Source organism: Anguilla rostrata, chromosome 2 (assembly GCF_018555375.3).
Source record: "Anguilla rostrata isolate EN2019 chromosome 2, ASM1855537v3, whole genome shotgun sequence".
In the NCBI taxonomy this organism is placed as follows: Eukaryota; Metazoa; Chordata; class Actinopteri; order Anguilliformes; family Anguillidae; genus Anguilla; species Anguilla rostrata.
Genome location: NC_057934.1, coordinates 62,914,903 through 62,932,992, shown reverse-complemented (window position 1 = coordinate 62,932,992; position 18,090 = coordinate 62,914,903). Strand labels below are relative to the sequence as shown.

Here is an 18,090-nt window from a genome sequence, read left to right as displayed (position 1 = left end):
ATTCTTATGCATTTCCCATATTTAAGCACTCTGGGTTTTAACGAACACACCCACTTCATGAGAAACACTTCTTTTCAGCGATGAATACATTCAACGGATTAAAATTAAAATCAGCAATAGCTGTTCCCTTGAGGTGGAAGTTTGATAATAACACATACGGTACCTTATGTTCTTTCACATATTGTCACTTGAATATTGGACGTATACACACAATGCATTTATAATTATTTTTCATGACAGGTTCCTTGGGAATAATCTGATTTTGAGTGCACGTGTTGCGTTTACATATGGGTGAGCGGCGAACAGATGCGTTCGTTTGAATTGGAATTAACGACAGAAATGCTGTCAGTAGCTTGTTTTAAACAATTAGTGTCAAATCCTGATCTTCTACGCCCGTAAGCCATCGACTCAGCTGTCAGCCATATTAGTTCACAATTAATTTTGTGGAAGTAATTCCGGAGTATTCCAGATTGTCCTTAAACACCATATCACACTACGGATTTCTAAATACAGTCGCAGACATTTTGGGCCGATTCCGTCGTGTGACCTTTAACCCCGTCCACCGTCAGTTTGAGTCTCTCACCCAGTTCTCCGAAGAGCTCGACCCCGAGCGCCGCGTAGATGAAGAACAGCAGCATGAAGAGCAGGCCCAGGTTCCCCACCTGAAAGAGACACGCCCAGTCAGCCGTGTGTCCAATCGCTACGCTGCACGGGCAGCGCGTGGGCGCAAGCCGTTAAACCACCGTTTAGAAAATGCGCCTCTCGTTCTCATTTTGCCAGATAAAAGCACTGTAAAAGTATATAAAAGTATAATGTGATTGTAAATTAATGTAAAGCTTTTATTTTTTAGGTCCATCACCCCTGGGAAGAGTACGTCCCTGCGTGATAGTACATAACCAGAGTCCTGTTTCACTGTGTTCTGTAAACATCGTATAAAAAAGCAGTGGACGTTAATGGAATATAATGAAAAGACAAAACAAATTCACTTACTCAAAGGATGTTAATGTTTCGAAGCTTCAAGGTCTGCTTGTTCTTACAAGGCTACAAAAATGCAATTATTGCACAATCTCTGAGAATACTGTGTGCCTGTAGACCTTAAGAAGCACTTCTCCGTTTTTAAAATTTTGTTTTTACCTACACGGGCATAACAAGGGCAGTATGCTGTTTCCCAGGCATAATAGGTCCAACCATCACAGTGGTCCTCTGCTTTCTAACATGTCAACCTCTAATTCTCAGTGACTCATGGCTGCTTAGCCTGTACCTTTTCATCTAATTAAGTGACCATACCACTCAGTGATAATGCTTTCCCTGTTCACTTTAATGTAGATATAGCTAATGATGTTATCACAATAGCTTTTAAGGGCTTCAGGAGTTTGTTATTGGATGTCAATGGTCTTCCCTTAAGGGCAAACTATGGAAGCTGAAGAAGTCCATTAGCATACAATTGCTTCAATGCCATGGATCAAGCAGATCAAATTGTGAAATGCGACTGTGTTTGTGCTGAACGAGAGGCTGCTATTATCAAATGGACTGAGAGAGTGAAATCAGCGCACATTTCCCAAAAGCAAATAGAGTCCCATTAGTAAAATAACCCAGCGGTGACCAGGCAGATGGGATTGCTTTAGATGAATAACCTCCCACTTAAAGGCAATGCTTTCACTGGGGAAGAGAGGGCCTCTTACTGGGGTGATGGAGCACCGCCGTCCTGAGCAAACCCAATGAAGTCTACGCCGAGCGCGGCCCCCGCAAGCTACACTCCCACGAAGCCGTTTCGATTACGGGAACGAGCCGTTACCTAATTGGAAGGTATCTGTAACGGGAAGCTGAGCCGAGCTCGCCTCATAGGTTTCAATTCACGGCGAACGCCACGAGCGAGCCGAGAGGACGTCACGCGCCATCAGGCAGGAAACGTCGTCGCATTAACAACCAACAGCTAAACCTGCATTAACAACCAACCGCTAAACCTGCATTAACAACCAACCGCTAAACCTGCATTAACAACCAACCGCCAAACCTGCTGGACCGGGAGCAGAAAAAACGCAATATTCTTCCCTGAAACTCATCAACCTCGGCAAAGACCATCACCGTTTAGTTCGCGCTGCTTATTAGCGGTGACATATTGAAATCTAGCAAATAGATCGGATGGCAAATTGGTTTTGCACTTGATGCTTCCTGGAAGCAAAAGCCTTGCAATGCAAATTTCAAATTTTTCTCAGATTTGTTGGGATTCAACATTCTTGACATGCAGATTATGAACAGTAAAGTTGCCTCTGAAAAATATGGCATGCAAAAAAAACCAAAAACAAATCGAGTCAAAATGTCAATAGGTTATTCAGAAAAGCAGTAATATGTTTATAACACATTTTTTTTATTGGGCCCTTTAAGAAGCGCAACAGACAAAGTCACTAACATAACATAATCTCACACGTTGACTCCCCAATGTGTCACCTCTTCTGTGAGGCCAATAACACTTTTTTCAGTTAGCTGTCAACACATGGAGCTGCAGCAGGAGTCCCACAGAGAGGGCCATGGGGAAATGCTGTGGCGAGTGTCACAGCCATCTTGCTAAACAATTTAAAATGAACTTGAGTTCACCGGCAGACACATCAAATGTCATATGCAGTATGTAGTGTGCATATGATTATGTACAGAATACATAAACAAGAATATTATACTTGTGCACAGAACGCATGTTAAAAAAAACAGATCTCAAGCCTCTTTCATAAGGCAGACATGAAAGCAGACATTACTAGCTGACTGTTATGAAGCATAAAAACATTATTCACAGACATTTGCATTGGAAGTCCAACCAAAAAAAAAAAAAAAAAAATTTGCAGACCAGCTGGAAACATACTTTTTCTTACATCTTAGGCATTTAGCAGACACTCTTATCCACAGTGACTTACACTGTTCATATTCCTTTTTTACACAAAATCCATTCATATACTGTAACTGTATGTTTATTTTTTGATGGTTTTTAAATTGCCTGTTTCTCTAAACATTTAAATTTAAAACAACTAATAAAAAAACTAATTATAAATAAATGAATGCATTACACCAAGTTGGACTGAATGGCTTGTTCTCGTCATCACTTTTCTAATGTTCTTATGCTCTTACATTTACTCAAGCAGTTTGGGCAACTCAGCAGTGTCCATCTGGCCATTGATCCAACAGCCTTGGGTTTGCAAGCTCAGGTCCACAAGCATTACCACACTGCTGCCCGTGGCAGTTAATCACTCCCACTCATGGTAAATGTCCGTTATAAGTATAAGGAGCCCAATAATGCAGAATTTGTGATGTGAGACCTGGCAGCGAGTATTTCTGGGTAAAAGCGATTAATTGTTTTACAGAATTTATTGTGGCATAAAACTTTTCGGACAACGGTGCATTACAATGTCAGTGCCATATTTATGTTTTATGGTTAATACCGCAGGATATCTGAAATTGCTCCAAATTCAGCAGATGCATTTTGAAATATTTGCTAATGCATTCCAACAGTTGCCTGTCACCTTCAAACCGTGCGTGAGCTTCATAGATAAGCAGACAAGAGCAACCGTTATAAAGCCAATGATTGTTTGAGATTCTCTGTGGTGCTCCGTTTATACAACCATATCTGGCCAAAGTAGTATGTCACAAATGTCTGCTTTTCCTGGGGTCATTGCTATTCACATGCAAAAAAATTTAATTTGAAAATCACACTGAATTTGGAATGGTGAAAGGAATATTTAGCAGTCTCAACCTGCTACCAGATTTAGCACAGTATGCCTTACAGTCTCATATATAAAGGACTGCATACTGCATGTAAAAGGGCAAAGAAACCCAATGACTCTGCCCCAGAGAACCCGTTCTTAATTGTCAATTTCGCCCATTATACAGCTGGCTAGTCAACTGCACACATTTCCACAGGCCTTCGCTGCTCATAGTACACAAGCAATCCTCCAGTAAATTAAGCCCTAAATTGTGTAATTGGCTCATTTACATGTCCAGAGTAATCTGTCATCATTCACTGCGCAGTGCAACCTCATAACCTTCTCAATGTAAACAGCCAAAAGTTTAAAACTTAGAAAAGTTTGCCATGCCAAACACTGCTCGTTGTCTGTTTTGTGTAGTCACACCGGCGTACTGTCGCTGAAATGGACAGGGAAAATCTCCCCGTTTGTTTATTGGCCCAGTTGAAATGTCTGTCAGTCTGTAAATCCGTCAGTCCCCCACGCATTTTAACTGTACAGGCAGATGACAGAGGCCTGGTTAAGCAAAGGATTGCCAACTGAAATCCCCTCCCCAGATGCACTGAAGGCAATTATGCATCCCTCCGTGGGGCTTCAGGCCTCACTCAACACTGGCATGGTAACGACAGTCCAGACCCTGAACTTTAACAGAAGAGAAACAGGTTTCATGGTCAAGCGTAATGCGTGTCCCGTAATTGGTGAAGCGGATCAAACGTCTAAACGCGGGCCTTTGTGATTGGACGAGTGGAGCTTAAGCCCTGAGACTGCGCCTCGCGATTGGTGTCTGTGCATCGAAGCCCCAACTGTAATCAGAACCTTTGATGTGATCGCATCAATCAAAGACGTCTGACAGGCTAATCTCGGGCTGCATTAGCCGGCATGTTGAGCATTTAATGATGTGTGTCCCAGCGCGCTGGACGCTAAGCCGTGCGACAGATGCATGATGGCTCTGTAGCCCTGATAACTGTGAAGCAGACTGATGAATCAAACCACCCAATATTACACAACAAGGCTAAATACACCCCCCCCCCCCCCCATAAATACATCACGACCATGAGAAACATAATTTCATGTAATAAAGATGAGGATTTCATGTTGTGTTCGAGATATACCGATCAACAGCCTGAAATGTTTTCCTCTTAGAATTCACCCGAAATGATTGTTTCGCAGCTGTTCTTTCAACAGATTTCTTTATATCGGGGGGGCTTTGTATAGGCAAGCAGTAAAAATTAAGAGCTTGTTAAACGCTGTCACTGAAACAGAAACAGTCGAGAGAAAACCAGCCACAAGCGCACACGAGACACAGTGTGCCAAGTTTATCACCCGTCCTAACGGAAAACCATAACCGCATAACCATAAACCACATCGCAGTAGCGGTTTCCCTTTGATTTTGTTTTATGAAACTATTAACATTCTATTGCACGGTCAGCCTCCTCTTGGCTTGGAGGGAAAACGATGCGCTTACAGCATATCTGTAATATGACTCTGTCACGCCAGAGCGAGTGGGAGCCGAACAGTCATCAAAGCCTGTTTCCTGGAGAAAGAACAGGAGTTGAATCTGTGGTGGGCTCCTTCCTCTACACATTAGTCTGTGGCGCGCATAGCGATGGGCCTCTTAATTACCCTCCCTGTTAATTACCTCCATGATGCCCCTGAGATACAGGCATGGATGGGTGTTAATGAGCGGAGATGGATATCCGCGGGAGAGGGGAGCGCGACCCCCCCCCCCCTTCATCGCCCCGCTACCTCCTCTGTCCTGCCAGGGGGGGGCCTGTGGAACTCAGCCACGGCCTTGTTCCAGTAGCAGCATGGTAGCAAAGGCCCGGAATATTTAAAGGGGATCAAAGGGACCACATATCTCTGTTAGCTGCTTGCTGTGTCAGGTATGTCACATTAAAGCGACCAATCACTAATGATTAAGGAGGGCTGAATATGGCAACTGCACATCAATCAGAAACAGTGCACTTGCCCAATTCGCAGGTAACCTGTGAGCCCTCAGGTGTGAGGAGCAAGTAGGATTCAGGAGGAAGGGGATCTGGCTCATGTTTTATATTGAATAATAAGCACTACAGGTTTTTGGTATCATTAGGTGTGTGTCGCAAGGGCACACTATAGTGTAGGACTACAGCACTCCATAGTGTGGTAGGACTAGGGCACTCCATAGTGTGGTAAGACTAGGACACTCCATAGTGTGGTGAGACTAGGACACTTCATAGTGTGGTGGGACTAGGGAACTCCATAGTGTGGGACTAGGGCACTCCATAGTGTGGTGGGACTAGGGGACTCGATAGTGTAGTAAGACTAGGACACTCCATAGAGTGGTAAGACTAGGACACTCCATAGTGTGGTGAGTCTAGGACACTTTATAGTGTGGTGGGTCTAGGGAACTCCATAATGTGGGACTAAGGCACTCCATAGTGCGGTGGGACTAGGGCACTCCATAGTGTGGGAGCAGGGCACTTCATAGTGTGGTGGGACTAGGGCACTCCATAGTGTGGTGGGACTAGGGCACTCCATATTGTGGGACTAAGGCACTCCATAGTGTGGTGGGACTAGGGCACACCACAGTGTGGGAGAAGGGAACTCCATAGTGTGGGAGCAGGGCACTCCATAGTGCGGGAGCAGGGCACTCCATAGTGCGGGAGCAAGGCACTCCATAGGGCACTGCAGAGTGTTTGCAGGTACCGGGGTGAGGAGCCGTGAGTTTGTGTGCATTTCGCTGGCTGTGTGAGTGTTTACCTGTGGCAGAGCCTGAACCACTGTGTCCAACAGAGCACGCATCCCTGTGGCCATCTTCAACAGCTTCAGCACTGCGGGATGGAGGGAGAGAGGGGGGGAGAAAGGGAAAAAAGGAGAGAGAGGTAAAAAATGACAGCTGGCATCAGAACCAGAGTATTGATGAAAGGTGGGGGGAGGGGGTGGTGTGGGGGGAGATGTTGCCAGGTATGGGACAGGGGCTAGGGAGGCAATTCATTTTATTGACATTTTCTGTTGCTCTTCTGTATTTTTGTACTCCTGTACCGCCCCTTTCCCTTTAATAATTAATAAAAAACACAGCTGATCATAAAAGCAATGGTGGGGGGAGAAGGGAGATGTAAAATGTAAGTACAGGAGTTTAATGAACTCCCAGTGGTCCAATTCCCAAGAAATGGGGAAAGTGACACGTTTCATGGGTCAAAGCAGAAATGAAGCATGCTGCTCTTTCTGAAGGCTGGGATGCACCCCCCCCTCCCCCCCCAAGCGAAGGAAGAAGGTGCCGGAAAAGCAGAATCGGAGCCCCCTCCCCTTTCTTTCTCTCACGAGAGAAATGAACCTTGCGGTAACTGTGAAGTCATTCCGCCAGAAACAATGGGAAGCAGCGCGCAATTAAAAGCGATCAGGCAGCAGCCGGGCCACCCGGGGGGGGGGCCCTGACCCGCTCCGGCCACAGTCACTGTTCATAAACTCGCCTGGCGAGATCGAGGTTTCCGGTGCGTTCCCCACAAAACCCAATCACCAGAACCAGGAACGATGAGACCCCCCCCCTCTCCACGTTCCCGCTATTACTGCTCCGTAATTGCCATCCACGTTCCGGAGTGATTGCGTCTCCCAGCGAACGCTGCCTGTTTTAATATGTGGGGTTAGGGTAGAGGTAAAGGCTTAAATATCATCAGTGTCATTAAATATTTCCGTATTGAGGAGTTGAGGGGGGCCAGAAAAGAAATAGAAATGTTATCCTCATTTGATTTCAACCTGAAAAGGCTGCGGCTGGGAAGAGTGAGTCTCGGCAGCGGGGGGGTTGGCGAGACTCACCCCGTGCGATACGCAGGACTCTCATGATGCGGATGATGGTGGGGTTGATGGGCAGCGAGGCGTTAATCTCGATCTCCTCCAGGGTGATGCCCATCACCGACAGCAGCACAATGGCCAGGTCCAGCTGGTTCCACCTGCGGGCACAAGGGCACGGGTCACACACACAGATACGGGCACACGCACGCACACCTACCTATCCTACACACACACACACACACACATGCAGACATGCACACAGACACACACTCACACACGCAGACCTGCACGCACACATGCACGCACACACACACACGCACACATACACACATGCACGCACACTCACACACACAGATGCACACACACACACACACACACACACACATACACACAGGCATGCACACACACACACACTGTGAACTCTCTCAGCCCACGGGGGGTTGAGTGACGGAAGTCCAGAAGAACCAGAGCAGGGAGACTGAGGTAGTGATTAACAAAACGTTCTTTAATGATGGTAACAAGTGGGGGTAAAGGTAGGGGGAGCCAAAAACAACTAAAATGTCTTCCCGGTCGGGGTATCGGTGCTCCACTCCAGGTATTCACTCGGTCTCCTTCTGGAGGGAAACAAGAAGCACATCGGTTAGGGGGGCGGGGCTTGGTCAGTCCGGTCCGGGTCCGGCTCCTTCCTCCAGGTGTCGACTGGTGCTCCTCCCGGCTGCGAGGGGGTGTAGGGGTGAAGGTCTCCCTCCCCTGTGTGGTTGCGCTCCAACCTTCTCCCAGCTCCAGCCCTGAGAGGTCCCTGTCGTCGCCCCCGGTCACACGGTCCCCTGGACTCACGGTTGCTCCGTTACACAAAACAGTTTATAAGTTGTCACACCTATTCCTCTACGCGAGGAGAGAGTGGCCCACGGCCGCTTACGGTCTCTGATCCAGGTACAGAAAGTTGCCTGGTGTAGCTCCTCCGAAAGCCCCAGCAGCTCTCCCTTCCTGTGTTTGTGCTGGTCTATAAAAGCCTGCCTGCTCGTCAGCGCAAGCAGCTTCAGGTGGGCGCCGGCAGCCAATCTAACAAGCAGTTGCAGGTGTGCAGCAGAGTGGAAAATTCCCCTTACCTTCCCTCTGCTGCAGCCCTGTCCATGGTGCTGCCTGGTGTCACCTTAGGTGTTCTGTCTGGTGCTGTCCAGGGTCCTGAACGTCTCCAGGCTGTGGTTTGGTAAGTACCGCCCACTCACGACTTTCCCCAGCAGCCGCCGGTGTCGATGGGCTCGGCCGTCTTGGTGGTCACGTGGGGAGCACCGATCAGGGATCGGGCGCCACATACCCCTTCCCTCAGCTCCATGTCGTTACCTGGAGCGCCTGACCATAGACATTCCTCCCGTCTGGACAGGGCGTCAGCATTCCCGTGGAGCTTCCCAGCTCGATGTTCCACCCTGAAGCGAAAAGACTGTAGCCCCAGAAACCACCTAGTAACCCGGGCATTACTATCTTTATTCACCGACATCCATTTGAGTGGGGCATGATCAGTGACTAGTACAAACTCCCTACCCAGTAAATAGTATCGCAGCTTGTCCATCGCCCATTTGACGGCTAAACACTCTTTCTCTACTGTGGCATAGTTACGCTCATGAGTTAAGAGTTTACGGCTGATGTACGTTACCGGATGCTCGGCCCCCTCCCGGATCTGTGAGAGCACGGCTCCTATCCCCACCAGGGAAGCGTCCGTTTGGAGCACGAATGTCTGATCGAAGGCCGGAGTCACCAGAACCGGTTCGCTGCAGAGGGCTTGTCTCAGGGTTTCGAAGGCGGCGTCAGCTTCTTCCGTCCAGCTGACTCGGTTGCTTCGACTCTTGGAGGTCAGGTCATGCAGGGGGGCTGCTATGGCGGCAAAATTGGGAATAAACTGACGGTAATACCTCACTAGGCCCAGGAAGGTTCTCACCTGCTTCTGCGCCTGGGGCTTGGGCCACGTTGCGATGGCTTCCACCTTGGTGGGTTGGGGTTTCACGCACCCTCTTCCAACGGTATAGCCTAGGTAATCCGCCTCCTCCAAACCCAAACGGCACTTGGTTGCGTTAGCCGTCAAGCCTGCCTCCCGGAGGGCCCCCAGCACCGCCTCTAGTCTGCCCAAGTGGGTTTCCCAATCCGCACTGTGGACCACGATGTCGTCCAGGTACGCCGCCGCATACTTCTGATGAGGCCGGAGGACCTGATCCATGAGCCGCTGGAAGGTAGCCGGGGCTCCGTGGACCCCAAACGGTAGGACCCGGTACTGGAAGAGGCCATCCGGCGTCACGAAGGCAGTCTTCTCCTTAGCCTGGGGGGTAAGGGGGACCTGCCAGTACCCGCGGGTGAGGTCCAACGTGCTGAGGAACCGAGCCGGTCCCAGCCTCTCGATCAGCTCATCCACCCTGGGCATGGGGTAAGCATCAAACCGTGAGATTTCGTTTAGCTTCCTGAAGTCATTACAAAACCTCAGGCTACCGTCGGGTTTGGGTACAATGACTATGGGGCTGCTCCAAGAACTGCGGGACTCTTCGATGACCCCCATCTCCAACATCCGCCTGACCTCTTCCCGGATGGTATCCCGCTGGGCCTCGGGATCCGGTACGGCCTCAGCCTAACCTTCTTCCCGGGTTCTGTGGCGATGTGGTGGGCGATGATGGAGGTCCGGCCTGAGAGCTTTGAGAACACATCCCGATTTCGGTCCAGGAGTTCTCGTAGATCTTGGATCTGGTGGCCCGTCAGCTGCTTCCCCAGCGTCACCTCAGGGGGTCCTGTGGGAGACGTGAGCAGAGAGGGCCTGTGCCTGCGGGGGTTCAGCTTCATACCAACGTTTTAACAAATTTATGTGGTAGATCTGGGTGTGGCGGCGGCGTCCCGGTTGGCTCACTTTGTAGTTGACAGGCCCGGTTTTTGCAACCACCTCGTAGGGCCCGTGCCATTTAGCCAGAAATTTACACTCATGGGTTGGGACCAAGACCATCACTTTATCACCCGGCTGAAATTCTCTCACCTGTGCTCCGCGATTGTAGACCCGGGCCTGGGCTTGCTGTGCCTGCTGCATGTTCTCCCGGACCATGGGCCAGATCCGGGACATCCGTAGGTGCATCTGCTCCACGTGCTCGATGACCGTGCTATGTCGCGAAGGTTGGCGCTCCCATGTTTCCTTAGCCAGGTCCAACAGCCCTCGGGGTCGCCGCCCATACAGCAGCTCGAAGGGTGAAAACCCGGTAGACGCCTGAGGTACTTCCCGAATGGCAAACATGAGGTAGGGTAACAGCTGGTCCCAGTCTTTACCATCTGTTTCAATCATTTTCCTCATCATTTGTTTCAAGGTGTGGTTAAACCGCTCAACCAGCCCGTCGGTCTGTGGGTGATAGACGGACGTCCTCACCTGCTTCACCTTCAGCAGGCCGCACATCGCCTTTAACACGGTGGACATAAAGCAGGACCCCTGGTCCGTGAGTATCTCCGCCGCAATACCCACCCGGCTGAACAGCAGGAACAGTTCCCGAGCTACCGCTTTCCCAGTGGCAGTCCGCAACGGGATGGCTTCCGGGAACCGGGTAGCGTAGTCCAGGATGACCAGGATGTATTTGTGCCCTCGGCTGGACCTTGGAAGGGGGCCCACGATGTCCATGGCGATGCGGTGGAAGGGACCTCTATGATGGGCAGAGGGATCAGGGGTTTTATACTTTACCTTGGGGCTATGGAGCTGGCAGTCAGCGCAGTGGCGACAGTATTCCTCGACGGCCCTCTTCACCCCAGGCCAGTAGAACCGTTCGATGATGCGCTCATACGTCTTCTCAGCTCCCAAGTGGGCCCCCAGGAGGTGGGTGTGGGCGAGGTACAGGACCTTTGAAATGTACGTCTTGGGGACTAACAGCTGGTGGACTCTCTCTTCCTTGACCCGGGACACCCTATATAATAACCCCTGCTCAATCAAAAAATAGGGGGTTGTTTCACTCACCCCTGGTCGTGGCTTCCCATCAATCTCCTGGACGTCCCTCCAGGCCTGCGTCAAGTTGGGATCCTGCAGCTGCTCTGTTCCAAAGCGGCCCTGTTCCCCGGTCTGGCTCCCCGGCTGTGGGGCGAACTCGGTAAAGGTCTCTTCTGAGCCCACCTCCTCCAGGCCGACGGGGTTCTCGGCTACGGCCTCTGATGCGGTGGCGGTGGTCTCCTTAGTACTGGCGGTTGGCTGCCTCCCCTCTACCACAGCATCCGTCGGTCCGGCCTGGTCTTCCCCAGAGAGGCCCGCCCAGGCCGGTTGAGCACCCCCGGCGGTGTGCTGGGGCCGCCTCTTCTGGGGTCTGCGCCTGCCCTCTGGTTCGAGGTTCGCCGGGGACTCCTTCCAGTTCCTGTCAAACACAGCACAATCCCGGCCCACCAGTACAGGAACGGGCAGGTTCTCTACGACTCCTGCCCGGACGGCCACCGAGCCTCTGGGGGTGGTCAGCACAATGTCAGCCGTGAAATATTGCTTGGTGTCCCCGTGAATGCAGGCCACGGCGATTGCCTTACCTCGGGAGACCCCGCAAACTCCGGTCGGATGAGGGTCACCATGCTTCCTGAGTCAAGTAAGGCCTCGGTATCCCGTCCGCCGATTTTTACCGGAAATGTTGGGGCCCTGGCTCCCTCATGTGCCCAGCAGGTGGTGATGTACCGGCATGGGAACACCGGGTGCTCTGACGTATCTGCGGTGGGCATGGGCTCATCCCGGTCGGGGCAAGCCCGGGCAAGGTGACCTTCCCTTCCACAGGTATAGCACCTGCGTCTTTCCGTGGGTCCCCTAGGGGGCGCTGTAGGGTGTCCGAGCTGTCGCGGCTCCAGGGGTTCAGCCATTCTCCGGGCCGGGCTTTTCTCCACCCTGGATCCCCCGGTCGTCCCTCTTCCTGTGTCGGGTCGGCTGGTCCGCAGCATCTCCTGCGTGACCTGGTGATTTTCCACCAGAGCAATTAACAGTTCTAGCGTTCGGGGGCCCTGTTGTGCAACATACCTCTTCGCGTCAGGGGGCAGTGCCCGGATGCACCGGTCCAGCACCACTCGATCCAATAGGGCGGGACCATCTCCTTCCAACAGCCAGCTCCGGGTGATGCGGCTCAGGGCAGCCACTTGGGCTCTCGCTGGTTGGCTGGGGCTGTAAGCCCACTGGTGGAAGCGCTGGGCTTTGGCTGGCAGGCTATAGCCATACTGAGCCAGAATGGCTGCTTTAAGGTTGTTGTAGTTCGCGGCCTCGGCATCGGTCAGGTCCCGGCAGGCTTTCTGGGCCTCCCCGATCAGAAATGGTGCCACGATGGCCCCCAGTCTCCCGGGCCCAGCCTTCTCGGTGGGCGGTGCGTTCAAATAGCTCGAGGTATGCTTCTACGTCATCCTCGGGGTCATTTTTGTCAATACATCCCGCGGCTTCAGTTTGTTCTCTGATGTGCGGGTGACCAGGGCCACCATGGCCGCCTCCAGGGTCTTCTGGGTCTGTAGCACAGCCTTGATAGCCTCCTCCATTTTTTTTTTTTTTTTTTTTTTTTTTTGAACTGGTTTCTACCTGGTTCCGTCAACCCGTAGCGTGGATTTTGAGTGCCCGCGTTCTCCACCAATTGTGAACTCTCTCAGCCCACGGGGTTGAGTGACGGAAGTCCAGAAGAACCAGAGCAGGGAGACTGAGGTAGTGATTAACAAAACGTTCTTTAATGATGGTAACAAGTGGGGGTAAAGGTAGGGGAGCCAAAAACAACTAAAATGTCTTCCCGGTCGGGGTATCGGTGCTCCACTCCAGGTATTCACTCGGTCTCCTTCTGGAGGGAAACAAGAAGCACATCGGTTAGGGGGGCGGGGCTTGGTCAGTCCGGTCCGGGTCCGGCTCCTTCCTCCAGGTGTCGACTGGTGCTCCTCCCGGCTGCGAGGGGGTGTAAGGTGAAGGTCTCCTCCCCTGTGTGGTTGCGCTCCAACCTTCTCCCAGCTCCAGCCCTGAGAGGTCCCTGTCGTCGCCCCCGGTCACACGGTCCCCTGGACTCACGGTTGCTCCGTTACACAAAACAGTTTATAAGTTGTCACACCTATTCCTCTACGCGAGGAGAGAGTGGCCCACGGCCGCTTACGGTCTCTGATCCAGGTACAGAAAGTTGCCTGGTGTAGCTCCTCCGAAAGCCCCAGCAGCTCTCCCTTCCTGTGTTTGTGCTGGTCTATAAAAGCCTGCCTGCTCGTCAGCGCAAGCAGCTTCAGGTGGGCGCCGGCAGCCAATCTAACAAGCAGTTGCAGGTGTGCAGCAGAGTGGAAAATTCCCCTTACCTTCCCTCTGCTGCAGCCCTGTCCATGGTGCTGCCTGGTGTCACCTTAGGTGTTCTGTCTGGTGCTGTCCAGGTCCTGAACGTCTCCAGGCTGTGGTTTGGTAAGTACCGCCCACTCACGACTTTCCCCAGCAGCCGCCGGTGTCGATGGGCTCGGCCGTCTTGGTGGTCACGTGGGAGCACCGATCAGGATCGGGCGCCACAACACACACACACACAAAGCCCGCTGCCTTTTCCTTTCACTCTGTCCTCAGACGTCCGCCGCCCTGCTTCATTAAAGCCGTGCTGTTTCTGAGGGGTGCTCCGGCTCTCCTTATTTCAGGTCAGTCCCCCTTAGATCATTCTGTACCTGTGGCATTTCATTTCGGCAGCGGTGGTGCTCTAGCACAGGACGCATACCAGCTTCACACTGAGAAATGTCCTCTCCTCGAGCCTAAACAGAGCAGACGCCGCAACCCTGCTTCCTCATTCACACCAGAGGCAGTGAATTAGGAATGAGACAGCAGCAGCATCCCCTCACACTCAGAACGCAGGCGGGAGCTCCACCGAGCTCACTAACTACGCTGTCACCAACCAGCAGAGCAATGGCGAGCGCTGTTTGTCGAATGCTTTCTGCTTCTTCAAGCCCTGAGGGTATTCAGGAAATAGCATCCACCAATCACCAGCAGTGCCGTTCTAGCGGTTGTTACCGCTGTAGTTCACGATTGGCGGTGTTTCTCCTCTCTGTCTTTTCCCAGGGAGGTGATGTCACAATGGGATAATCATAATTTTTTTTTTCTCCCTGGTTCACACAGGCTAACACCTATTACCGAACCCGGCGGCTTAGTCCTTATCTCAGCAGGCTCCCGCACAGTAGCACACCGCATTCTGCCTGCTTTAGTGTTCCTGGCCCTGGGGCCAAAGTGCCTTGTTAGTTTCTTCTAGGTTCAAGCATTCAGCCACAGCTATACCACCGTATGGCCATTTTTCAGGCTTTTGTAGCTGAGCAGGGAAGGGCTTAGTTAAGGTTTTGACAGAACACTTTCCGGGTCGTAACTGAAAGAGGTCATGATGGGCCTGCAGGGGGCACTCTTCCCACTGGACCAGGTAAAGAAATCTAACGTCTGTCCTCAATACCCCTGATCAATGGAGGTGGTACTGTGCTGAAGAAAAGTACTGCGTGTAGAAAGAGACTTTCGACTGTGGTCATTAAAAACCTGGTGCAGAGGCGTTCTGGGAAAATTCTGTCTCTCTACATCTACCCCTTACCTCTGATTGGATGCCTGTGGTCCCCTTGGATTCCTTAACATTTTGAATTCGAAAGAGGCATCAAAGGAATTGAGAACTGAGTTTTCAGCTGGCCTAACCGCTTAAATAACGTTAGGTGAGTATACTTTCTAACCTTATTTCCTTTCAAATATCTCTGCCCTTTTTTGGAAAAACGAATTTCAACTTTCCAAATGAGCTTCGTGCTCCATTTCCTTGGACGGTGTATCAGATATTCGTAGCCTGCCCCAGAAAAGTCCTACTGCTAAGCAAATGAATAGCTATGATGAAGATAATGAAGACGGGGCGCTAACGCTGGAGCTGTGGTAAGTTATGTAAAACAGACTGAGGGAGCGCACATTTCCTCACAGTGAAAAATGGGTCACAGCTCAAAAAACGGGGAATGAAAAGGGATCTCACGGAGGCACAGACCTGAATCGCTACTGTGTAATGGAATGTTCAGCTGAAATGAGCGCGGTATCAAAGATACTTCAAGGCAATTCGGCTAATCTCGTACGTGGTCTGCGAATGCGGGCGCAGACATAATTGGATTAATATGGTTTCCCGCCACCTCCACACATTGCAAAAAACTTCTGAACAGGAACCAAATTTAAAATGTTTTATGTATATATATATATATATATATATATATATATATATATATATATATATATGTGCATATACCCTCAAATAGGACAATGCTCTCAGAAGTGAGGTCTGCAAAAAACTGAGTCCTAGTTTGATTTCATACACCACTGTATGCTAAACCATACATACTAACACTAACAAAAATTCATTTTAAGATAAAAAAATAAAGATTTTTAAAAATATTCTGTATGCTTAGGTGATTTCTTGAAAACCTATAATGCTGCAACGTACACACAGTGTTAGTCACAGTAAGAGGAACTCAAAAAAAACATCCATTTCCATAAGGTAAAGTTTGCACTAATATAATGTATTTATTTTCTAAATGATCACTACAATATGTTTATAGCATGGATACATAACTAGAAAACCAAGCTGAGAACAGGCCTAATTAAAAATAATTATCTCACCATCTTTTTTTCTCCAGCTCTGTGTGCTGTCTCCAATTACAGTAATGCAAGAGTGATTAAGTTTGCATTAAAAAAGCTGCGCACGCGAGTGATATTACGATAATTAAAGTAATCCTTCGGTGAATGGCGCACTCTCCAGATTGCGGAACGGGGAAGAGCGTGACTCAGACAGAACGGAGTGGTAATTAATGCGTAACATCAGTTAGCGCTCAGACGACGGGGCCTGGGCGCGGGGCCTGGCGCTACGCGGCGCGGCCTGGCGCTACGCTACGCGGAGCGGTACCTGTCTTTGAAGAAGCGGCGGAAGCCGAAGGCGATGAGCTTCAGAACAGCTTCCAGCACGAAGGTGGTGGTGAAGAAGTAATTGCAGTACTTCAGAGCCGTCTCCAGGGACTGAGAGAGAGAGAGAGAGAGGGAGGGAGAGAGAGAGAGAGAGAGAGGGAGGAGAGAGGGAAAGAGAGAGAGAGAGAGAGAGAGAGAGAGAGAGAGGGAGAGAGGGAGAGGGAGAGAGAGAGAGAGGGAGAGAGGGAGAGGGAGGGGATAGAGAAGATGGTTACGCTGCCCCTCTGACCGGCCTCATTTAAAGTGCCATGTAAGTCTCTGTGCGGCTCTGAAGGATCATGGTAAAGGGGGGCAGACGGCTGGACGGATGGGCGGACGGACAGATGGACAGACACATAGATGTGTGCGGGACACCCTCTCACTTGCGGCTGGCTGTAGTGCTCCAGGGACATGGTGACCACGTTGACGCAGATGATGAAGGTGATGAAGAGGTCCAGGTAGTGGCTGGTGCAGAGGGAGTGGACCATCAGCCTCGCGTGACTGTACCCCGAGTAATACGGCAGCTTCTGAGCCTCTGAGAGAGGAGAGGAGAGGAGAGGAGAGAGGAGGAGGGGAGAGGAGAGGAGAAGAGAGGAGGGGAGAGGTGAGGTGAGGAGAAGAGAGGAGGGGAGAGGTGAGGAGAGGTGAGGTGAGGAGGGGAGAGGAGAAGAGAGGAGAGGAGAAGAGGGGAGAGGAGAGCAGGAAAGAGGAGGGAAGGGGAGAGGAGAGCAGGGAAGAGGGAGGGAGAGGTGAGGAGAGGTGAGGTGAGGAGGGGAGAGGAGAGGGGGAGGAAAGGAGAGGAGGGGAGAAGAGGAGAGGAGAGGATAGGAAGAGAAGGGAGAGACGTAGAGGGGAGAGGGATGAAGATTAAAGGAGAGTAGGATAGAGAGAGAGGGAGAGAAGGAAAAAGAGAAGCAGAGAAAAAGGTGGAGGGTAGGATGGAAAGAGGGAGAAAAACATGGAGTGAGGAGGAAGAATGAGAGGAATGGCCAGAGGCAGGGAGACAAACATGTGGAGAGGGAGAGGAGAGAGAATAAAGGAGAAAGGAGAAGAAAGAAAATTTGCTCTTACAAATTTATGTCTTTTTTCCTGAGGCTGAACGTAGGTAATTTCAAAAAAGTAATTACCTTGATCTCATATTAATAGCCTACAACAATGGTCTGACTTATTTTTAAATCACAGTCCACTAAAATACTTTGACTCCAGCCGATACTGATTTTAACTGAGGTGGAAAGTGCAGGGATCAGAAAGTAAAGGTGGTGCCATTAGTGTTTCTGATTTCACTAATTAGTTCTACCCCCTGCTGAAGAACTGTGTTAATTAGCAAAACCCGGTTTATCGGAACACAATACTGGGGACAACTTTTACTTTCTGAACCTGGATTTTCCACAGCTGGATTTCAGTCACATGACTTTTCCACCTTCCAGCATGGAGCAGGAGCAGCTCAGGGCATTGACAGTGTCAGCTCCAGCAGACCCAGACTCTGCGACGTACAACAATGAAGGCCCAGGTAAGGAGAGTTTGGCCAAGGGTACGACTTCAACCTACGGGCCACGCGTACGATGTGCCGAAGTGCGTATGCATGGCTGCCAGACATGGTTTAGGCTGGCAGTTTCCCTCATACCTCTTATTCGTAAAGACACAGGTTGTCTTTAGGGCTACGTCCTCTGCAAGCTGACACCATATTACCATTTG

General features: G+C 50.6%; 1 protein-coding gene across 2 annotated transcripts in view; it reads right to left on the bottom strand.

Annotated features, from left to right (window-relative positions):
- Positions 1–18,090, bottom strand: part of LOC135248784 (voltage-dependent T-type calcium channel subunit alpha-1I-like) — a 98,247-nt gene that overhangs the window by 24,310 nt on the left and 55,847 nt on the right. For both annotated transcript variants that reach the window (XM_064323713.1, XM_064323712.1), the window contains exons 24-28: positions 16,779–16,930; positions 16,358–16,467; positions 7,521–7,654; positions 6,468–6,538; positions 584–662 (exon numbers count right to left, since the gene is read on the bottom strand). In XM_064323713.1, coding sequence (XP_064179783.1) covers positions 584–662; positions 6,468–6,538; positions 7,521–7,654; positions 16,358–16,467; positions 16,779–16,930 — 546 coding nt within the window. The remainder of the gene's footprint in view (positions 1–583; positions 663–6,467; positions 6,539–7,520; positions 7,655–16,357; positions 16,468–16,778; positions 16,931–18,090) is intronic.